The sequence below is a fragment of the Saccostrea cucullata genome, unplaced genomic scaffold (genome assembly GCF_032062105.1).
Source record: "Saccostrea cucullata isolate Sc308-1 unplaced genomic scaffold, CSIRO_AGI_Scuc_v1 ctg317, whole genome shotgun sequence".
Taxonomy (NCBI): domain Eukaryota; kingdom Metazoa; phylum Mollusca; class Bivalvia; order Ostreida; family Ostreidae; genus Saccostrea; species Saccostrea cuccullata.
The window spans coordinates 308,141-332,669 of record NW_026933753.1 but is presented as its reverse complement, the minus strand read 5'-3'; the positions used below and the strand labels follow the sequence as shown (position 1 = coordinate 332,669).

The window sequence follows — 24,529 nt, the reverse complement described above, 5'->3', positions numbered from 1 at the left end:
GTTTTTTTTTACACAATTACATACTAATACTCTCCAATAAACAAAGAAATTGACAAATTTAAAAAAAATACACGATGAAATGCTTTGTTTTTCACATATATCATGCAATTTTCATTCTAAAAAAAGAGTGTGTATAAACACTTCAACATGTTCAAGGAGAAATACTAAATTCGTTTACTTTTGGTTGCAATCTTTGTTTTTCTAAACTCACAAATTGAAATAAAACAAGATAAAATTAATGAATCTGTACCAAAATATTGATCCCTCAAAATTGATTATGTTCCAAAGTTGTTTATTAATTTAAACAGATATTTTTAAAAAATGTAAATAATAGAAATACCAGCTTTCACCATGCACAGTCTATAGAGCTACCAGGTAAGCAAGATCAGCGAAACATTTTAGCGCAATTTGAGATCATTTTAATTGTGACGTTATTGTGTTCAATTGTGACGGCATTCAAGGGTATTGTGACTGAGTCGACGCTGCTTTAAAACGTATGTGCAGATCAAGTAGATTGGGCCTCGTTAATTTTTAGCGATATTCAATTTTAGTGATGTCAGCACCCTCACTAATAATGCCAAAATTAAATCCTTGCTAAAATTCTACTTATATGGTATTTGAATCCCACTCTGGGATGTGGAGACTGGTCCTTCAGATGAGACCATATAAACCGAGGTCCCATGTTGCAGTAGGTGTTGGAATGAAAAAGATTCCTCCCTGCTCAATGGCACTGAGTGCCGAGTGTAGGACAAAATTTGTAGCTCTCCACCAGCAAGTGGTGGAGTGAAAAATTCACATGAGTGAAAAATTCTCGAGAGGAACCTTAAACAATATACAATCAATCTTAAAAAAATTAACCAGGGTTTGTAAAATTAGACTCACAAAAACAATACACATTTATCTATATGAATAAATATTTTTAATAAGGTCGAAATTTTCTTGATGCTTTCATTAAAGAAATTCTCTGTTTATCCTCTTCAAACTTCTTGCGTAATTCAGCAATACCTGCAAAATGAATATAGTACCAGATTATTTATACATAATAGAGAAGAAATTCTCTGTAATAAAGAAATATTTAGAAGTCTGCTGATCTAAAACAAATGAGAATAGGATATTCAAACTGCACCAATTTTCTAATAAAGAAGGCATAAATCCATTTTTTTAACATCTTAGAATGAACAATTTATTTTCAAGAGAGTTAATTCATATCAAATAAATAAATAAAGGCAACAAAGTCCTGGTAATTTAGGTGTAATAGGTATACAAAGTCTTAGTAATTAGCAAGCTCCAAACAGCTCAGTATTACGTTACACTACAACTCCATATCATTAGGTGTACTAGGTATACAAAGTCTTAGTTATTAGGTGTACTAGGTATACAAAGCCTTAGTAATTAGGTGTATTAGGTATACAGTCTTAGTAATTAGGTGTACTAGGTATACAAAGTCTTAGTAATTAGATGTACTAGGTATACAAAGTCTTAGTAATTAGATGTACTAGGTATACAAAGTCTTAGTAGTTAGGTGTACTTGGTATACAAAGTCTTAGTAATTAGGTGTACTAGGTATACAAAGTCTTAGTAATTAGGTGTACTAGGTAAACAAAGTCTTAGTAATTAGGTGTACTAGGTATACAAAGTCTTAGTAATTAGGTGTACTAGGTATACAAAGTCTTATTAATTAGGTGTACTAGGTGTACACAGTCCTAGTAATTAGGTGTACTAGGTATACAAAGTCTTAGTAATTAGGTGTACTAGGTAATACAAAGTCTTAGTAATTAGGTGTACTTGGTATACAAAGTCTTAGTAATTAGGTGTACTAGGTATACAAAGTCTTAGTAATTAGTTGAACTAGGTGTACAAAGTCCTAGTAATTAGGTGTACTAGGTATACAAAGTCTTAGTAATTAGGTGTACTAGGTATACAAAGTCTTAGTAATTAGGTGTTATAGGTATACAAAGTCTTAGTAATTAATGGTACTAGGTATACAAAGTCTTAGTAATTAGGTGTTCTAGGTATACAAAGTCTTAGTAATTAGGTGTACTAGGTATACAAAGTCTAGGTAATTAGGTGTTCTAGGTATACAAAGTCTTAGTAATTAGGTGTACTAGGTATACAAAGTCTTAGTAATTAGGTGTACTAGGTATACAAAGTCTTAGTAATTAGGTGTACTAGGTATACAAAGTCTTAGTAATTAGGTGTACTAGGTATACAAAGTCTTAGTAATTAGGTGTACTAGGTATACAAAGTCTTAGTAATTAGGTGTACTAGGTATACAAAGTCTTAGTAATTAGGTGTACTAGGTAAACAAAGTCTTAGTAATTAGGTGTAGTAGGTATACAAAGTCTTAGTAATTAGGTGTACTAGGTATACAAAGTCTTAGTAATTAGGTGTACTAGGTATACAAAGTCTTAGTAATTAGGTGTACTAGGTATACAAAGTCTTAGTAATTAGGTGTACTAGGTATACAAAGTCTTAGTAATTAGGTGTTCTAGGTATACAAAGTCTTAGTAATTAGGTGTTCTAGGTATACAAAAACTAAATACTTACTGTCTCTTTTGGACTCTCTCATTTGGAAAGCATAAAAGTTCTTGAGTTCCTTGAAAATAAATAAGTTGCAGATTAACATTATACATGAAACTAAAAACGATGTTCAGGCACACTTCTGCAGGAATTTGTTCATAGTAAAATCAATGTATAAAATGCACATGTTAAATAGTTATTAGGTTTTTTTAAAAGATCTTTTTTCAAATGAAGTTAAAGGATTATATATGACACTATGTAGCAGATGGAAAAAATTTCAATAATAAACCTAGATGCAGTATTCATGATTTTAATTTGTTAAGTTCCACAGAAATAAGCCCCTCACTTTTTCGGTCTGCCTCCTCTTGTCTTTAGCCGTGACTTTCTTTTCCATGGTTTCCGTTCGTGGGGCCCCCTTATTTTTGCCATGCCGCGTGACCTTGACCCAGCCTTCGTCGTCGGGTACCCCCTCCTGCTCCAAGGCCAGCCTCTTTTCTCTCTCCTGTTCCTCATCATAGGCCTCCATGTAGCTATCTATCTCTGACTGTAGCTCCTGGGTGTTACACTCATTATCTCTGTACTCTTTCTGCCATTCTGTTCATTAAATAAATAAAATGGATTTATTGTACATGTACCAATTACATGTGTAATTAAAGAAAGCTCTCTTCGTATTTAATGGCTTTGGCACAGACAACGATGCTCTTACTGTATACAGGGAAATTTTCGCCTCCATTTTATTTTCACCCCTTTCGTCCTACCCTCTTTTGGGCGAATTTAAAACGGGGCTAATTCAAAGATTACAGTATCATTTCTTAAAGAAAACTATAAGTGGGTGAATTTAAAACGGGACAAAATTGTTTTCAAGTGTGAAAGGGCAAAAATAACATGGGGCGAAAATAACCCTGTATACAGTATTCATTCATGAATACCGCTTAGAAATCATTTATAAATACAATAAATTGCGTGTTAATGTGTACCTCTAATTCATGAATATGCCAACAACAACAACCCAGTGATTCTACTAAATTCTGAATACGCAAATTTATGTACTCATACAGTATATGCATTTAATGATAGTAAGACTCTTATTATAATATTTTTTAAGAGACTGGATAACCATGACAAGAAAAAGTCACATATAGTAAAACAGGTTTTCACTTCATCAAAATCAACTGAAGTACAAAGACTTCTCTAAAATAAAACCACATGATATCTAAATGCTCAAAATTTCTTTAGAAATGAATGCATGTGTTCTGATTCATATAACAAATAAGTTGGGTTTAAGTGGTATAAGTACTTTAAGTCCATGGAGTACATAGATGTACCACACATATACATAGTATGTGCTATCAATGAACTTGATAAACATTAGTTGTTTTGATTTCTTACCTTTGATTCCAGTGAGAATCGGGACTTCTTCATCAGAGAGGGTGAGAATTCTGTCGTAAGGATGAGATCTGACTTTCTGAACCGATGAAGGCTTCTTAAAGACAATGTAGGCCACCTTAAAACCCTGCAAAAGGGATGAAAGACAATTGTATGTCTGTCGATATCTAAATGTACAAAGAGAATGGAAATTACATAACTAACAAGAGGCCCATGGGCCACATCGCTCACCTAGGTAGCTTTGACCATGCTGTTCTTTACCAGATTTCCCTCATGTAATAACCTATTGTGATTCCAAATTATGGCCTCCTCCTAATCCCAGGGGTCAATTTGAACAATTTGAAATCTACACTGCCCCAGGATGCTTCCACATAAGTTTCAGCTTTTCTGGCCCAGTGGTTCTTGAGAAGAAGATTTTTAAAGAATTTTTCTATATATTTCTATGTAAAACTTTGATTCCCTATTGTGGCCCCGCCCAACCCCCCTGGGTCATGATTTGTACAATTTGGAATCTACACTATCCTAGGATGCTTCCACATAAGTTTAAGCTTTTTTGGCCCAGTGGTTCTTGAGAAGAAAATTTTTAAAGTTGTTTTCTATATATTTCTCTGTAAAACTTTGATTCCCTATTGTGGCACTGCCCAACTCCCGGGGGTCAATTTGAAAAATTTAGAATCTACACTATCCCTGGATGCTTCCACATAAGTTTAAATTTTTCTGGCCCAGTGGTTCTTGAGAAGAAGATTTTTAAAGAATTTTTCTATATATTTCTCTTTAAAACTTTGATTCCCTATTGTGGCCCCGTTCAACCCCTGGGGGTCATGATTTGAACAACTTAGAATCTACACTATCCCAGAATGCTTCCACATAAGTTTAAGCTTTTCTGGCCCAGTGGTTCTTGAGAAGAAGATTTTTAAAGTTGTTTTCTATATATTTCTCTGTAAAACTTTGATTCCCTATTGTGGCACTGCCCAACTCCCGGGGGTCAATTTGAACAATTTAGAATCTACACTATCCCTGGATGCTTCCACATAAGTTTAAGTTTTTCTGGCCCAGTGGTTCTTGAGAAGAAGATTTTTAAAGCTTTTTCTATATGTTTCTCTTTAAAACTTTGATTCCCTATTGTGGCCCCGTTCAACCCCTGGGGGTCATGATTTGAACAACTTAGAATCTGCACTATTCCAGAATGCTTCCACATAAGTTTCAGCTTTTCTGGCCCAGTGGTTATTGAGAAGAAGATTTTTTTCAAGACCCCACCCTATTTTTGACTTTTCTTGATTATCTCCCCTTGGAAGGGAACTTAGCTCTTCATTTTAACAATTTAAACTCCTCTTTAACAAAGGATGCTTTTTACCAAGTTTGGTTAAAATTGGCCCACTGATTCTTGAGAAGAAGTCGAAAATGTGAAAAGTTTACAGACGGACAACGGACAAAATGTCATCATGAAAGCTCACTTGAGCCTTCGGCTCAGGTGAGCTGAAAACAGTTTTAACATCATTTCAACATGTTTAAATGGTTTAAACTGTATGTACTAGTATATTATATAATTTTGTATTTGTATGTTAAAACTTTAAAGAATTTTCTGCATTAAACAGAAAACATACTTGCAAAGTGATATTTCATTTATTGACTTACTGCTGTTTTAATTATTTACAGAACCTTGCTGTTTGAGTGGCTTTTGTTTTGATTAACTGTCAATTAAGTGATATAATATGATTTAAATATTTCCTCTACCTTGACCTGTGGGATATCTGGAAAATACTTGGACTGGTTCCGCTGTTTATCTTCGCTGTGAGGCTTGTCATACATATAAACCTTGATCACTTCCCCAAACGCAGAGAAGACCTTTTGTATGCTCACCTAAAATAATAAAGACAAATTCACTCGACACATGTAAAGATAATGCGGATAATAAGGAAATCTTGGGTATCTATGACTCAATCCCACTATATATGTCAATAGTTTATTTGATTTATATCTGTATAGCATTTTTTTTCCACAAATACTCTGTTGTAAGTGAATTTGCACAATATACTTTTTCTTTCAGATGTAACTTCTACATATGTTCAGGAAGGTATGAAATATAAAACTTACTTTGGGCTTAAAAAACAGTTATCTGATGACTTCAATTTCAAAAATAAGTACATATGAAGAAAAAGTATCAGTTCAAACTTCAAACTTTGAAAATTTGTTTCACAAAATTCAAATTTTGTTACTCAATATTCCAGTTGCAAGCAGTAACTCTGCAGGGTTCAACATGTGCAGGATTTTTTAGGTTTATTGTTAACATTTATTTGCTTATAAGTAAAGATGTGTAGTAAAAATTAGTCACAGGGACTTTGAATTTCGTTTTCATATACATGCATGTATCCAAGATTAATTAATTTGTAAGGCCTAAAATAAAAATTTGTTTGTTTGCAGTTGCCTACCGACCCACTGAAAATGCACCCGACCCAAACTTTTTTTTAGCCATTAGTAAATTAATTTTTTTTTCAATTTTTTCAGGATATTGAAACTGTTTCATTTTCAAATTTTGACTCTTTTTCAGTGGTTTATAACAATAGTGGAGCTTATTCGTGTTTAGTAGGCCAATGAAAAGCTTTATTTTTATTATCTAACAAAAAATCTGAAATTTTTTCAAAAAAAAAAAGAATGCCTACCTACCGACCTAGTCTATGAATTACAGGTTGGCAATTGCAAACAAAGAATTTTTTAAGCTTGGCCTAATCATACCTTCACCTTTTTTCTCCATGTATAAAAATCTCTTTATAAATGACTAAATCAAGATTTTCTTAAATTAAGCATTTTATTTAAACTTGAGTTACACCATACAATATTGTATATTAATTTCTAGTTTCACAGGAATCAGTGAGCCTGTATGAACTTGATACCTGTGTGCAGTAAGGTGGTACATTGACAACAAACAGTGTCCTATCTTTGGGTCTGGTACTGGCTCTGCCCTGGTGTTCCTTTACATAAAGACTGTGTCCGGGTTTACTGGACTCTTGAAACTTTGTTTGTAATACTAGAAAAACAAGATGTGTTTTTGAACAAGAGGCCCATGGGCCACATCGCTCACCTGAGAAGCTTTGACCATTCTGTCCTTTACCAGATATCCTCCTTGTAATACATAATACATCCCCACCCTACCCCACTGATCATAATTTAGAAATTTTGAAATCTACACTACCCCTTCCTTCGATGTACAAAAGTTTCAGCTTTTCTGGCCCAGTGGTTCTTGAAGAAGATTTTCAAAGATTTTTCCTATATATTTCTATGTAAAACTTTGATTCCCCATTGTGGCCCACCCTTCCCCCGGGGGTCATGATTTGAACAATTTAGTATACCCCAGGATGCTTCCACATAAGTTTCAGCTTTTCTGGCCCAGTGGTTCTTGAGAAGATTTTCAAAGATTTTTCCTATATATTTCTATGTAAAACTTTGATTCCCCATTGTGGCCCACCCTTCCCCCGGTATGAACAATTGATACCTGTGTGCAGTAAAGGTGGTACATTGACAACAAACAGTGTCCTATCTTTTCTGGCCTAGTGGTCTGGAAGAAGATTTTCAAAGATTTTTCCTATATATTTCTATGTAAAACTTTGATTCCCCATTGTGGCCCCACCCTGGGGGTCATGATTTGAACAATTTAGAATCTACACTATACCAGGATGCTTTCATATAAGTTTCAGCTTTTCTGGCCCAGTGGTTCTTGAGAAGATTTTTTAATGACCCCACCCTATTTTTATCTTTTCTTGGACTCTTGAAACTTTGTTTGTAATACTAGAAAAACAAGATGTGTTTTTGAAAAACAAATGCCCCCAAAGATTTAACTTTTTTCTCATAAGAAATACAATTGTGAAATATGAAAGCCCTGGCACCACCTGTTCAAAAGGTATGGCTAAGGATAAGTTTTTGAAAGGTAGGTCAAATAAGGAAAGTTGATGACATGGACTACATATGTAAAGCAAGAAAGCCCTAGTACCGTTCAAAAGTTATGGCCAAGGTTAAAATTTTTAAAAAGATATCACTTTAAAGAGGTTGTTAAAATCCCTTTATGATCAACATATCTGTCAGTAGCCTATCTCAGTTTAGAAATGGATTGTACTTGTGGCATGCTCTTGAGTAGCAAAAAGGTCTGGAAAAGTATACCATATGCAGGTGATAGCAAAATATTACTACGGAAATAAGGAAAGTTGATGAAAGAGAAGCTGATATCATCATCTTGTTCTTTGATGTCCCTTATTGTCGATACCATGCAGATACTATAAGTATCTCAAAGAAGGATTTAATCATTTATATAATAAGACATTTTCCTCGGGTACTACTAAACAGAGTACGCTAGAGTACGATACAGTACTTTAGAGTACGCTAGAAAAATTATGTTATTTAATGCAATAAAATTGTTTATTTATGTATGTACAACTTGATTAAACATTATTATAAACTTAATTGCAATATTTGTTTCAAATATTTGTTTTTTAGCGATATTTTGACAAGAAAATAACATCCATAATTCAACGCATTCAAGATTACTAATACCCAAATCTCAATTACTATTTTGTTTCAGACTTACTTACTAAAGACTTACAACCAAATTTTATCAAATATGAAATTAATTGCGTGTGTTAATATAATATTTTATAGTAACACACGCAATTAATTTCATATTTGATAAAATTTGGTTGTAAAATAAGTCTTTTATTTAAAAAATATATATTCATTATGTTAAACTTAAGTGGAAAAACAAAATAAAGCAATTTTATTGCATTAATAAATATATTTCTAGCATACTCTAAAGTACTCTATCGTATTAGTGTACTTATGGGGCACCTATTCAATTGGTGATATTATATAAGAAGATTATTTTTGTAGTTTTCATCGGCTGAAAGGACGCCACATGATATTCATATCGGCCGCGTCCGCGGAAAGATATGATGACACACCGTTCGGTTGCATTAAAGTTACGTAGAACGTGACGTCATATATTCCTCCTTTTGCCATTTGATGATTATATAATATAACGGACTTCACGCGAAAGTGCGTACCTCACAGGCTCGGTCAAAATGATATGGCATGACACACCTATTCGAATAGGTGATATCACCTATTCAATTGGTGATATCATCTATTTGAATAAGTGATATCACCTATTCGAATAGGTGATATCACTTATTTGATTTGAATTGGTGATATCACCTATTCGACAAGGTGATATCACTTATTCGAATAGGTGATATCACCTAGTATTCAAATCATTTATGAAATAACAGCTCCCAAGACTATAGGTCCCTTAGTGTTTTGCTCACAAAATTAATTTATTTCACTTATCCATCAGGTAAACTTTAAGAAAAATTTGAATAACGCATGAAAACTGGGTAGTCCAAATTTTCTTGGTTCCAGTGGTAATCTGTATAATTATTATAGGGAGTATTCATAATTTAATGTTGTAAGAAATTCAAATAGCTGATATCACCTATTCGAATTGGTGATATCACCTATTCAGCACGAATAGGTGATATCACTTATTCAAATAAATGATATCACCTTTTCATTTCCATAGGTGATATCACCTATTCAAACAGGTGATGTCACCTATTCGAATAAGTGATATCACTTTTCGAATAGTTGATATCACCTATTGAAAATGAGTAGGTGATATCACCTATCCGAATAAGTGATATTACCTATTCAAATGGGTGATATCACTTTTTGCCAGTAAATACAAAAACGGCACCTCATACGTACTCTGTTTAGCAAGACTGCATTTTCCTCTGCTTTATTTGTATTTTTGGACTCATTGTAATCAAATGTCATTTATAAATAGTGTCACTTTGTTTGCTCTGCTCTTTTTTGTATTGTTTTATGGACTTTTGATCTTGAATACTGTTCGTTATCTCCATGTTTTATTTGTACCCGTATTTAATTTACTCATGGATTGAGGAAATTCGAATGCATGTAAACTCTAGGGGAGATCCGTTCAATTCTGGACACGGGGTAATTCCGGACAAATAATAGTCTTTCTCTTTTGTCTTATTTTTCGGTAATTCTGTATTGTTGATTATAAATAAATGAAGTACATTCGGAAAGCGGGTGTCATTGTTGTCTTTTTTAAAAACATTATAATGATTCTAGGTTATTCTGAATGCTATAATAACGTCAAAAGTTAGACTTTGGACTTTTATGTCAATGAAATGCATTAGGCGGCAAAATTTGATCAAATTAAGGGCAATCTGACATAGAATTAAAACAACAGCTAAGATAAATATTGATTTCCATTTATTATTATAAATTTCTTATGTAGAGAGCATATGTTTAAAAAGAAAAAATATGATGAATAATACAAAATAATGTTAATTTTTTCATTAAATTTATCAAACAATGTGTTCCGATTTCCCCCGCTGATTTTTTTCTAGGTGGGGGAATTCCGGACGCTGGTTTTATGGGTAGACAGCATTTCGGCCCATCGACACCTCGGCCTGTGACGGTTGACACCTATAGGCCTGGACGGGTCGACCCAAAATTATTGACACATCGGCCCATATTAAAGACCCAAGAAAAAGTTAGTCCAGTGTCTGAATTATTGTTTTTATTTATTAATTACTCTTTCTGACGATTAAACAATTTTCTTCATAAAAATAAATTTGGGAAGGGGGAGGGCTCTATAATATCATTTCTATGCAAGTCCCTAACCGGCATCTCTCTCTCTCTCTCGTGAAAATGTGCAATACACATGCTAAGTAATGTAAAACAAGCATGCTTTGTCTAACAAAGTGGCATGTTGTTGGAATGTATTTTCTCACATTTTTTTTTTTCAAAGCACATATTGCTCTCCTGTCCGGATTTACCCGCCTCTGTCCGGAATTACCCCATGTTGTCCGGACTTGCACTATTTCACCACCTGAATTCATTTTATTATCAATAAAAGATATTTAATTCTGTTTCATGATGATATTCATTGCATTTTGTTGCCAAAAAGTGTTTCCATACTTTACCACTTGAAATCAGAGTGTGTTGAGTGTTTATTTTCGTTTGCTGGGTGTTACATATTAAAACATGACAAAAGTGTCCAGAATTGGACGGATCTCCCCTAGTTCATGCCTAGCCTAGTATAATAAAAAATTTGTGAATTTTCCCCCTTAATTTTGGAAAATATATCATGTAATATGACCAAATATATAAGATATAACTTTACATTTACAAAGTTTACCTGTGAACCCGTCAATAACGACTGTTTTGTCTGCACACATGGCTTTGTTTTCCCGTATTTGAAGAAATAGGTCAATAGGTGCAATGCTTTTGGGCCTTTTGCATTTTCTCATATTCAGAATTGTTTCATGATTTAAATTCATAAAGAAAATGTCTGTTTCATTGAATAAATATTTATTTAAAATTATCTTAGTGAAAACATAACATACAAGCCAATGATATACATAAGATCATTGAGTATTGTGAAAACGTCACGGACCGAATTAACTGGTGATGAATTACAGAGAGGTGCACTGGCCAGATTTGGACTTCCGGATGTCAAATGGCTTGTGGAACATCGCCCAGTGCTGGGCTTTACGTGACGGGCGGGCGATCAAGTGATGAGTCAACAGATAATGTAAACATGAAAGAACATTTCTGATCTATTACTTCTTTGAAACATTGTCACGTGCCTAATAACTCAAATTTATTTTGAGGAAATTCGAACTGCATTTTAAATTTATTGTTAAATTTATGATTATATTTTATAATCAGAGAATTTAAGACTACAAGACTACTTTGCCAAGAAAAAAGTAATAGTGTGGAATTTATTTTTAAAATACTCCTGTTTGAAATAGATTTTTTTAGCAGGATACCGTTTTTTCAATTAAAATTCGGATAATATCATAATTTTCTTTGCTAAAAATTGCTTTCAGACTATCTTGGAATGCAGAGTTTGCAATGAAGTTTTCCGTTTCCAAGGTGACAAAGTCCCTCGACTGTTAGTCTGTGGTCACACTGTTTGTCATCAATGCCTGACCCGTATTCCTCTCAATGGTAACATACTCCACTGTCCATTTGATCGACAACCAACAGAGATTGGGGATTCCGGTGTCTGGGGTCTGAAGAAAAACTTCGCTCTCCTGGAACTCTTAGAAAAACTCAAATACCCAGTTCCAAGTCATACTAACAAGACAAATTTCTCAGAGGAAAGCTTAGCCAAAGAGAGACAAGTAATCCTTAAATTTTTTTAGGGAGAATTTACCGTTAATCAACAGTGAACTATTATATTCATGTGCAAGAAATTCTCACGAGTTTCGCGATCTTCTTTTACTTGATTAAAACATTATTAATTAATGAATGCACATGCAAAAAGTAAAGTACGACTACATGAATATGGATCTTTCTTGTAAATCATAACTTTTAGATGTTTTAAATTTGTATGTTAGTAAACAATATGTTATTATGATTTTTACAGTTGGGCATTGCTTGTGATGAGAATGAACTCCATACAGCCATCGTGTTCTGTGTGGTTTGCTGCACCCATTTATGTGTAGAATGCTCAGAACAGACGCACTCAACAAGAACCCTCACAAAACACAAAAGAGTTCCAATATCAGAAAAACCCCGAGAGAATCCGAAGTGTTCCTTCCACCCCATGCATCTAGTGGAGTTTGCTTGTCTAGAGGAGGAATGTAAAAACTCACCACTGATGTGTTACATCTGTAAGGATTATGGAAGACATGTCAAACACAGGGTACGCATTGTCAGGGTTTTATTTTTTTCTTTTTTTTCAGTTGATATATGCATATAATGCTAGGAACAAAGCACTGATTTTTAGGTCACCTGAGTAAACTCAGGTGACCTATTGCCATCTGTTTTCGTCCGTCGTCGTGCGTCGTGCGTCGTCCGTCGTCCGTTAACATTTGAACATTTTCAGCTTCTTCTCTGCAACCACTGAACCAATTTCAACCAAATTTGGCACAAAGCATCTATGGGTGAAGGGGAACAAAAATTGTGAAATTCATGGTCCCTGCCCCCCTGGGGCCTGGGGGGTGGGGCAAAAACCACTAAAATTAATGCAATCTTTAAAAATCTTCTTCTTTACTCCTGGACATCAAGCAGTTAAACTGTTTGTATGATTGTAATCAGCACTGAGTCCTCTACCAAAATTGTGAAATTTATGGCCCCAGGGTCAGGGGTTCTAGTGCTAGGGTGGGGCTAAATAAGTATATAGTGAAAATGCATTATTTCTTTGAAAATCTTCTTCTCTGCTCCTGGGTTTTAAATAAACTAACTAAGTGCATAGTTATGATGAGCAAGAGTGCCTCTACCAAAATTGTGAATTTTATGGCCCCAGGGTCAGGGGTTCTAGTGTTAGGGCGGGGCTCTATTGATTATATAGTGAAAATTCATGAATTCTTTGAAAATCTTCTTCTCTGCTCCTGAGTATTAAATAAACTAACTAAGTGCATAGTTATGATGAGCAAGAGTGCTTCTACCAAAATTGTGAAATTTTTTACCCTAGGGTCAGGGGTTTTAGTGCTAGGGCGGGGCTAAATATTAAGTATATATAGTGAAAATGCATTATTTCTTTGAAAATCTTCTTCTCTGCTCCTGGGTATTAAATAAACTAACCAAGTGCATAGTTATGATGAGCAAGAGTGCCTCTACCAAAATTGTGAATTTTATGGCCCCAGGGTCAGGGGTTCTAGTGTTAGGGCGGGGCTCTATAGATTATATAGTGAAAATTCATGAATTCTTTGAAAATCTTCTTCTCTGCTCCTGAGTATTAAATAAACTAACTAAGTGCATAGTTATGATGAGCAAGAGTGCCTCTACCAAGATTGTGAAATTTATGGCCCCAGGGTCAGGGGTTTTAGTGCTAGGGTGGGGCTAAATAAGTATATAGTGTAAATACATTATTTCTTTGAAAATCTTCTTCTCTGCTTCTGGGTATTAAATAAACTAACTAAGTGCATAGTTATGATGAGCAAGAGTGCCTCTACCAAAATTGTGAATTTTATGGCCCCAGGGTCAGGGGTTCTAGTGTTAGGGCGGGGCTCTATAGATTATATAGTGAAAATTCATGAATTCTTTGAAAATCTTCTTCTCTGCTCCTGAGTATTAAATAACTAACTAAGTGCATAGTTATGATGAGCAAGAGTGCTTCTACCAAAATTGTGAAATAAGGCCTTAGGGTCAGGGGTTCTAGTGCTAGGGTGGGACTCTATTGATTATATAGTGAAAATACATTAAATCTTTGAATTTTTTTCTCTGCTCTTGGGTTTTAAGCAGATGAACTACCTATGTAGTTGTGATGAGCAAGGACCCTAATCTTCCAGAATTGTGAATTTCAAGGCCCCAGGGTCAGGGGTACCATAGGGGGGGGGGGGTGTACTTATATACTGAAACTTCCCACTTAGCCAACATTTTGAAAAAATACAGGTAAAACACAGGTAAGTCGGTGTTGGCTAAGTGGGAATAGGGTGCAGGGGGAGACCAAAAGAAATTAATTACAGGTAGGCTATAGTCTGTTTTAGCTATATGCTGAATAAATAGCATGTAATTTTTATTAGGATAATATAAAATATTTAATTGTTTTCTTCTCATAAATATTAAATTGTTCATATAAAAATATTAATTTTTTTAAAAATTGAAACTATGATTTTTTTTTAAACATTGCATTATTTTTATAACTATTTTAGATGTCTTCTTATTTCAAATATAAAATGAATAAAAAATTCCTCTATCTCTAAAGAATTATATCTAATTATACCTGACCATTGATGTTAACCTAAAATGATGAATGCTTACTAATTTTTTTTTTCATCTGGAAATATAAATATGAAAACAGTTATTTATTTGTAGAGATACACGCATATGTACTACTATATTTCAAATATAAACTTCAAGAATTATTGTTTTCATCCTGGAAATATAATTATGAAAACTAATTTTATATTTATTTTTTAGAGATACATTTACCATGTTTACTACTATATTTCAAATATAACCTTCAAGAAAAACGCTTGTGTAAAGTAATAATATTTTATTATGAGTTTTTTCTTTCACTTCTCACAGCAATAAATAAGACATAAATAAAACAAACAATGGATTCACAATCAATGTTCACATGATTGAAATACTAGTTTTTACATTATTTCACCACAATCACTTGCATATTGTCACTCAAAATGAATGAGATGAGAATTTACAAACTTTTGATTCTGTAAATTATTGATAATTATCATGCTGATCTAGTTTAGAACATTCTTTAAAAAAACATTCAATTATAATCATTCATAAAATAATTATATACTTAACTTGTGTATCGGTAATGTTATGTACAAACACTTTTACCAGTACCAACACAACCATTTTTAATGATTATACATAATTATTTCTTCAAAGTCTCTTAATTTTTTTATTTATTTTTTATTAAAAATATTTTGTGTGGTCCAAAAAATATATTTGTTTCCATTTTTTTTACTTAAATGATATTAATATTCTTTTTATAAATTTAAATTAATTACTTTTTGAATTAATTCTCTGGTTAAATTTTTCTACTTGTTACAGTAAAAAGTTATTGAACTTTAATTTTTTTTCTTTAATTTTATATTTATTTTGACTAAAATTTTAACTCTGGTTGGTATATTTTAACACTGTTTTTATGTCCCAAAGGAAATAATTCTCAGGTAATTAATATATATGCATACCAGAAAACAGACTATAGCCTGTTAATCACTCAGGTGTAAAAATCAAAATGTTGGCTATGTGGGAATAGGATTTTTCAAAATGTTGGCTAAGTGGGAATAAACCGGATGAATTGTTTGAGATCTGCTCCTTGGTATTAATCAAATATTTTTGAAAAGCAAGGGTGCCTTTTCAAAAATTGTACAATGTGTGGATTTAGGCCTAAGGGTCAGGGGTTCATGTGTGATAGGAGCATTACTGATTATTGCTGAATATTACTGATTACTTGAAATGCATTTTTTGTTCCCCCACCCTGCCTATGGGTATTAAGTAAACAAACTAAGCAACTGCTAAGTGTATGGTTATGATAATCAAATGGTGCCTCTTTCAAAATTGTGAATGCCATAGCATCTTGCTTAAAACATCAATCAAATTAAATCGCTGGAAAGTTGTTGCATAATGCTCAGGTGACCTATAAGGCCCATGGGCCTCTTGTTTTTTTATACTGGAGTGAGGGTATGCACTGTTTTACCCTTGTGTTTCTGTCTGTCTATCTGTCCATAACAAATTAACGTCAAAGTTTTCTCAGAAACTGCTGTATACACATAGCAGATGCTTGAAATTTTAACACACTCATTGTTTATGTCATATAGACAAAAGAGGGATGCATTTTTGTACAAATTTAATATTTCAAAATGAACTTGTGCATATTCACGTGAGGGCATATATTCACATCCGAGCAGAGGTATTGTTACTGTAAGCATTAGCTCATAGACCTCTTGTTATGCTTCACAAAGATATCTAGCGTTTTCGTTTGATGTCAATTTTAAATTTTTACTTTTCCGATTTTATCAGCACACTCTCTTGGAGACTGAGGCAGAGAACGTCCGACGATCCATTACCAGCGCCGTCATTCACATCCGATCGTTCGGAGAGGAAGTCGCCGAGTCTGCCAGGAAACTGGGTCAAACCATTCAGCAGGTTGAAGGGGGTGCACAGGTCATTCAGAATGATGATGGAACCAGTGGTGTTCAAGGGGTGGGTAACAGACTCCTCATTCTATATTCTTTAGGCCTGTGATATAAAAAAAATTATCACACCTATGGATATCACTCTTTGGATATTTTTCATACACCATTAGTGTGACATCACAATTGGTTTTGCATTGATAATGTTGATTCATTTATAAAAACTGTGTTAAACATTGAAAGTGGTGTTTTAAACATAGGTTGAAGAGAATCTCTCATGATTTGTGGTTGGATATGATCTTTATCCAACTCAGTGGGTGTTGTTCCCATAGCCAAGGCTCAGGGATTAAAAAAACACAACTAGAAGTCATACATCCTAAAACAAAACATGGGATATCCTATATGTTTAATACTGACAGAAATGTAGAGTTGCCAACCATTACGATTTTGGCGTAAGTCTTACGAAATTAGCGTCCAAAATAAGCCTTACGATTTCTCTCTATATTTTTCAGGGGTTCAAAATTCCTCAAGCCCGACGTCCCGGACTAACAAATTCCGGATCCGGACTCGGCATTTAGAATTCGCTAAAGTCCTGGGACTTGGCTATGTTTCTTGTTTATCTTCTTTTTTTTTTAAGTTAAAAAAATGATCGTAAAGCTAAAAATAAAGCAAATTCTGAAATGTATTAAGTAAAAATGTGGGTTTGTGGGCGTTAAAATCCCCATAAAACATTATGAACGTTTCGAAAATACAATCCGTATTTTTATTTTCCGTTGCGGTTAGACTCCTGCTTTTATGCAAATCCTTATGTTTCCTCCTGTATGACAAACGGCAATGAGTTTGTTCAATTTCGGTTTTAGCTGTGACTTACAGCACATTCTAATTTCTATTTATTGTAACAGATGGTTTATTCAGTAGTGAGTATTTGTAAAAGTTATTGTAATGTACCAATAATCTATCAGTCTGGTATTGTGTTGAAATACTCTTGTATGACTATATGACAATTTATGGAGGAAATATAAAACATACATTAATACATATTGTCTTTATTCATTCAATGCAACAAATGAAAATAAATAATAAGTAACATAAATTTAATGATGTATAGGTAAATATGGACTCTGAAATTTCTTCCTCGGACTTGCCTAAAATTTACTCTTTAAGTCCTGGACTTGACCATGACAAAAAAAATTTTGAACCCCTGATTTTTCCGATTTCGGTTTTTCTCGATCAAAGTTTTTTAATACCGGAATTTTCATAACTGGCCGTCTACAGTTTCTACTATTATAATTAAATATTAATAATCCTTACAACGCTTGCTTTTATCATCATTTCGGTTTCAGATGACCGATCGCATTCATGTGAATGTTTTAAAGTAAACAAAATGAAACGTGCCTCAAATTGCTCCGAGTGCATGTCCATTTACAAAACATCTTCAGCGGCAGGGGGCCTAGGCAGTCCCCAGACCACGCCTTACTATTTTTCATTTCAGAATGTTGACAGCTCTGGAAATGGTAAAGGATTAGAAATTTGAAGTGAGGATTTTAAATCCAATTTTCCAATGGGCTAGGCTCAAGAATTGAAAAATTAACACACAACTATAGTTGGATAAAAGTCATATCCAACCACAAAACATGGGAGATTCTATATTTTACCAACAGAAATGTTCATGGATTATAAAATCATTTTGTAAAGAATGATAAATCCAATTTTTTTCAGGTTCAGGGAACAGCAGAACTAGCCAGAGAAAAAATCAAGTCCCATTTTGATGAGCTGCGTACCGCTCTGAACCGACAGGAAGTGATCGCGTTCACGACGGTGGACGCTCACATCAGAGAGAAGCTGTGTATGCTGAGGCAGCAGCAGGAAGACATGGCGACGCTTCTGTCCCAGGTGTCCGCCGTCTGCCACCAGTGTGAGGGGACGCTACAACAGGTGACACCTAGATTTGTACAGTTGGCTTTACTTTAAACCAACTTTTATTCGTGTGCGAGAAAATATCGCAAGGTTCATGAGAACCTCATCATCGCAAACATTTTTTTCGCCGTGAACTGGTCCTTCAAGTCTCTGCGTCTAGTAAAAACAGATCCAAAAAAGGCTTGATTGTGAAGATTTATTGCAGGGAACTAGTTTTTCCCCGGTAAATTGTGAAATAAGGTCGTTGCAAATTAAAGTTGGTTTACAGTATTTGGATCTAATATGTATTCTGCCCAAGTCTCTTAGATGCTTAAGAAGTAAAGTAAAGCACATTTACATGAATTCAAGCTTTTAGTAAAGTGAGATTTCTAAACATATTGTAATCTTAATGAATGTTAAAAAAAAATTATACTGTAGATTCCTTATTTTACAAGTGTACAATATTGCACTTAAAATTGCAAAATGACAATCATATTCATGTTGTCCTTAAGAAAATTATGACCAGCAACTGTATTAGAAAAGAAACTGTCGATATTTCTTGGTTATAGATTATTTCCATTTTGGAATGTTCTGTATGTGTAAATTATTGTGTAAATTGATTTCAGGATGACACGAAAGTCCTGCTGGCCAAACACGACGTACAGACATTACTGGACACGATACAGAAGCAACAACAACAGTTCTCAGACATACCTGACCAACTGCCACTAGATCCTAACATTCCCATCACATTCACCAAGGTCTTACTCACAACATTCTTAATATGTTTTAAGAACTGTCTTTTAAGGTCAAGATCTAGTAAATGAATTTAGAATAATTTTTCAGTGCTAAATCCATTATGACGTCATAATCACTTTCAACTTTCTTTTTCCCGTATTTTACGGCTCTAATACTTTATCTAGAAAACAAAGTATTTTCATGGAATTCAATTTGAAACCACATGAAAAGTAATCCCGATACCTATCTTAAATTTGACATTATTTTAAAGTAGAGACTAAGAACATATGAATTATCGTTTTCTAAAAAACTGTAGGCAATCTGGATACATTTTCTTTGTCTGATACGGAAAAAACTCTGATTTTCATGACTGGTTTTCTTAATTTTTCATTGAAAATGACAGATTAAAATATGGTTTTTCATCTTGTTTTTCTACAAATTATGCCCCGAAACACCTATTTTGACCAAGCTAATGTTATAAAGCATTATGAAAGGAATTAATTTCTTAAATTTGATAAATCTGTAGGCACCTTCCATTTACTAGATCTTGACCTTAAGTAAAGGTTCCAGAAATAAAGAAATGCTCTACATTCATTGCTTTGAGGTTCAACATAAACTAGCTCTTCACTTAATTAAAACTTCCTTCAGTTTATGAACAGAAAGTATTATTATTAATTTTGTTATGTAACGATAATTGTGAATATATAATTCTACAATGTGATTGATAATTTAAACCAAGTTTAAGATTTGGTAAAAATTCATTATGATCTAAAGTTACATAGAGTATTAAAGCTAGTGTATATAGTACATGTATTTTTTTTTATACTGGTATATGTTTTTCTAAAGAATAAGCAAGTTTATTTATTTTTAGGACAACCGAGTTCATATTGGACCAAAGATTGAGATGCGAGTTGTGATTCTAGGCCTTGATGATGCAGGAAAAACCAGTATTCTGTTCAAACTGAAGGAGAATGAATTCATCACCACCATACCTACTATAGGTTCAGAGTTCAAATAGTTCTTATTTTCATCATTTAAAACTTACAAACAATTTAATTTGGATAGTAAATTGTATTTATTAATAATAGCCCCATTTAAAATTTGTCTTTTTGATGAGGGCAAAAGGGGTGGGGGAAAAGAGTTGGGGGGTGGGGGTTAGGGAATCATTATAATAATATGTTCTGTTTGAAAAAAATTATTAAAATTTTAGAGAGGGGGTACATATATTACACCTTAATGCTGGAAGTGGCAAATGATACATCTTTTGCATCTTTTTGAAGTCAGGGAAAAAGAAATTAATTAGTAGAATTCATTTCATCTCCGACACCATTGATATTTTATTCAAGATAGGAGAGGGTTTGATGACACAATATTAGTTTATCAGATACACTATTCTCCTTTTAGATCTTTCAGTTCATGCCCATTGATTGTACTTTCCTTATAGATCTATCAGTAAATGCTGCTCCGCTTGTACTTTCAGGTTTTAATGTGGAAACTGTGGAATATAAAAATGTCAAGTTTACTATCTGGGACGTGGGTGGACAACAGAAAATCCGCCCGCTCTGGAAACACTACTTCTTCAATACTCAAGGTGATTTATCAGGGGGATTAGAAATGCTTACTTTATACAATGATTCTGAGAAAGACACTTGATGAACAAACACGTTTTAAAAACAAGAAATGTCTGAATTAATAAAGTTAATGAATTATTATACCCCCGCTCTGAAGGAGATGGGGGTATACTGTTTTAGCCTTGTGTGTCTGCTATGTGTCCGTCCATAACAAATTTCCATCGCAGTTTTCTCAGCAACATTGTAGATGCTTGAAATTTTAACACAATCTGCTCTGCGGCATGCCATATGGTGGGATACATTTTTGTTCAAATCTGATGTCAACTTCCTGTTTGTCTGTGCATCCGTCCGTTTCATGCATAACAAATTTTCGTTACAGTTTTCTCAGCAACTACTCATCGTAGATGCTTGAAATTTTAAAACAATCTTCTCTGCGGCATGCCATATGATGGGAAACATTTTTGTTCAAATCCGATGACAACTTCCTGTTTGTCTGTGCATCTGTCTGTTTCATGCATAACAAATTTTCGTCGCAGTTTTCTCAGCAACTACTCATTGTAGATGCTTGAAATTTTAACACAATCTTCTCTGAGGCATGGCATGTGGTGGGATACATTTTTGTTCAAATCCAATTTCAATTTCCTGTTTGTCTTTGCGTCTGTCCGTTTCATACATAACAAATTTTCATCGCAGTTTTCTCAGCAACTGCTCATCATAGATGCTTGAAATTTTAACACAATCTTCTCTGAGGCATTCCATATGGTGGGATACATTTTTGTTAAAATCTTATGTCAACTTTCTGTTTGTCTGTGCGTCTGTCCGTTTCATATGCTTGAAATATTATTACACTCTGTGTTGAGGCATGCCATATGGTGGGATTAATTTTGATATGAATCTGATGTCAACTTCATATTTTTCTGTGCATCTGCCTGTAATTGAACTTGTGTATATTAACATAATAGTGCTTATTTACATCAGAGCGGGGGTATTACTGGTGAGCATTGGCTCACAGATTTCTTGTTATTGATAAAGTTAAAGTTGAAACAAAGTTACAAAATTCCTATATACCGGTAAATACAGGGTAGAAAGTGGCCAGTCTGCAAAATTTCCAATTCTTCATACCTGATAATTTTCCCTCAAAATTCTCTCAGCAATTATAAACATATGGTGCAAATTCAGAGTCTGAATGATTAATTTATGTCAAAATTTAGACAAGCTCATCATGAAGTTAGTCATGGCAGAAACAATTTTGAATAGGATAATATTTTCTCCTATATAAATAGAAATTCACTTGTACCAATATTTCATTGTTGGGATTTAAAAAAAATCAATATTATTAGCATATATTATTGTCGTAAGCAATCTGTTGCAACAATACACATTGAAACTATAACAATTGTGAGCAGACCTCTAAAGGCACCAGGGGTGGGATCAGTTGCCATGGATGAGTAAGCGTTCCCTGTTGCTCACTTTATGATTTTGGTCACAATTAGAGAAAAACAGCAGAATATTGTGAAAATAATGGAAGACGTCAGTCAACCTACAATTTGACTATGTATTGTTTAATTTACAATCAAGGGTCATAGTATCTCCAATGGAATTAGCAAAATGTTCACTTAAAAGAGATATTAGTACTTTTCAATGTCCTTTGTATCATTAACCTGTTTATTCTTCTTGTAGCTGTCATTTTTGTGGTAGATAGTGGTAACAGAGAACGTCTTGCCGAGTCTTTCAATGAGCTCGCTAAACTTGTCCAGGAAAAAGAACTCAAAGAAGCCTCCTTACTCATCTTTGCCAATAAACAGGTCAGTTGTTCGGTTATTTGATCGAGATTTTTTTGAGTTGGCTCGCGTAGCGAGCTACTCCCTGTTAACACAGCCGTTTCAGAGCTGTAAAATTTATCACGCATTCATCAAGGTGATCCATACGCCAAATATGATAGTTCTAGCAAAACATGCTTTTGTTTGAGCCATTTTATATACTTAGGAGGTAAAAACTGCACAAAAGTTCATACTGTTACATTATATGTCTTCATGCTTTTAAAGAAATTTTTGATTAAATATCTGTACGATGTAAAATTACTGCGTATGAATATATGTTCAAGCATTATAGGCGGATCTAATCTTCCCATCTAAAGTTTATTTGTAATTGACCTAGAATACTCCCTAACACAAACACCAGCTGCTCTCATTAACTGCAGCTAGTGTACTTGAAAAAATCTATTTTTAGAATCCAGATTTGCTGTGTGAATCTTTAAACTAATTACTTCACAACACTGACCACCGCAGCTAGTGTGCTTAAATTCATTATAGAATCCAGGTTTGCAGTGCTGCTTTTCACAATAATATGTACGGAAGCCCATTAGTGCCAACCTGTATATATAAAGGAAAAGCAATATACACTTCATTTTTTAACTGCACATGGAGACATATAATATTCAATCTCTTAAGATGCAAAAATAAACTGAATATAAGGTATGGTGTGCAGATGTATCAAAAAGCTCAGTTAACTCGAGCGAGTCAACTCGCAGGCCCTTCAGGCCTTTGATTATGTATATTAAGAAGGGGGGATCTTCAATTTCAATGGTCAGCATATTCGATGACTTTTGTCCAAAAATGAAATGGTATAAATGTGATAAAGAACTGAATTGCGTTATTTACTTAGTTTAATTGTACTGGTAGTTCATTGTCTTTTCTCATGTTATCATTGCTGTAGCTTTTCTTATGTGTGTAACTGTGTATGGGGCAATGGGAGGTTTCCTGTAGTTAGGTTAATTTTTATAGCTCACTGTGTTGAGAAAATTTCATGACTTCAGCTATATGTTTTTCATATGTAAACTTGTAAAGACTGCATTGCCCTATTTTATTGATACTAAAAATATGATACTTCTTTGACCTTCTAACTTTGTCACCTTACTCGACCTAGAAATACCAAAATTGGTGATCGGCAAATATGAAAGTACAATAATGTACATTTATTTACTATCAGCTAACAGGAGTCCATTTCATATTACAGGATGTGGACAGTTGTGTAAGCATTGAGTCAATCACTGAGAACTTTGGTCTATTTAAGTTGTGTTGTAATCGGAGTTGGCACATACAGGCATGCGATGCAAAGAGTGGATTTGGGCTCCAGGACGGCATCGAGTGGCTGTCACGTCAGATGGTGGCCGCCGGGGCCCCGGAGTACGCCTAGCGGCTCCAGGACGGCATCGAGTGGCTGTCACTGCAGATGGTGGCTGCCGGGGCCCCGGAGTACGCCTAGCGGCTCCAGGACGGCATCGAGTGGCTGTCACGGCAGATGGTGGCTGCAGGTGCCCCGGAGTACACCTAGCGGAACTCTTAATTAGCCAGGGCCCTGGAGTACGCCTAGCGGAACTCTTACTCAGTATATCTTTTAATCAGTGATCCTTTGTTATGTATACAGTTGTTGGTATTTTTAGTTTATTATTGCTTGTTTTTGTTTATATTATATAGACAATAAAAATATAAGAAATATTTGACTTATGTTTTTTTATTCCTCGCAATGGAGTTGGAGGGGATATAGTTATGATTATGTTGGTTCATTTATGGATGAGTGAGTTAGTGCTCTACAAAATGGAAGTTACATTATTAGCATTGGGATCAGTTTGCTCTTTGTGAGGGGATGCTCTGTCTTGCGGTGCCCTTGTTTAATCTAGTTTAGAACTATGAGCCATATGAGGAGTTTTGGAATACATGTAGTTTGCTTTGCTTTGTCTTGTGGTACCCTTGTTTAATCTAGTTTATAACTATGAGGAGTTTTGGA

The 24,529-nt window shown here is 34.2% G+C and overlaps 2 protein-coding genes across 2 annotated transcripts; one reads left to right on the top strand and one right to left on the bottom strand.

The window, feature by feature from the left end:
* Positions 1-886: 886 nt before the first annotated feature.
* Positions 887-11,200, bottom strand: LOC134239268 (ribosomal RNA-processing protein 7 homolog A-like). Its single transcript, XM_062721442.1, has 7 exons — positions 11,117-11,200; positions 6,798-6,931; positions 5,641-5,766; positions 3,910-4,033; positions 2,867-3,114; positions 2,548-2,596; positions 887-1,005 (listed from the first exon to the last, which is right to left on the bottom strand). The coding sequence occupies exons 1-7, from the start codon at positions 11,154-11,156 to the stop codon at positions 920-922; spliced, it is 807 nt and encodes a 268-aa protein (XP_062577426.1). The 5' UTR covers positions 11,157-11,200; the 3' UTR covers positions 887-919.
* A 205-nt stretch (positions 11,201-11,405) lies between these two features.
* On the top strand, positions 11,406-24,239 carry LOC134239254 (E3 ubiquitin-protein ligase TRIM23-like). The gene is made up of 10 exons (XM_062721422.1): positions 11,406-11,512; positions 11,811-12,107; positions 12,353-12,631; positions 16,426-16,608; positions 18,258-18,473; positions 19,061-19,195; positions 20,044-20,173; positions 20,653-20,763; positions 22,424-22,548; positions 23,759-24,239. The coding sequence occupies exons 1-10, from the start codon at positions 11,438-11,440 to the stop codon at positions 23,936-23,938; spliced, it is 1,731 nt and encodes a 576-aa protein (XP_062577406.1). The 5' UTR covers positions 11,406-11,437; the 3' UTR covers positions 23,939-24,239.
* Positions 24,240-24,529: the final 290 nt, after the last annotated feature.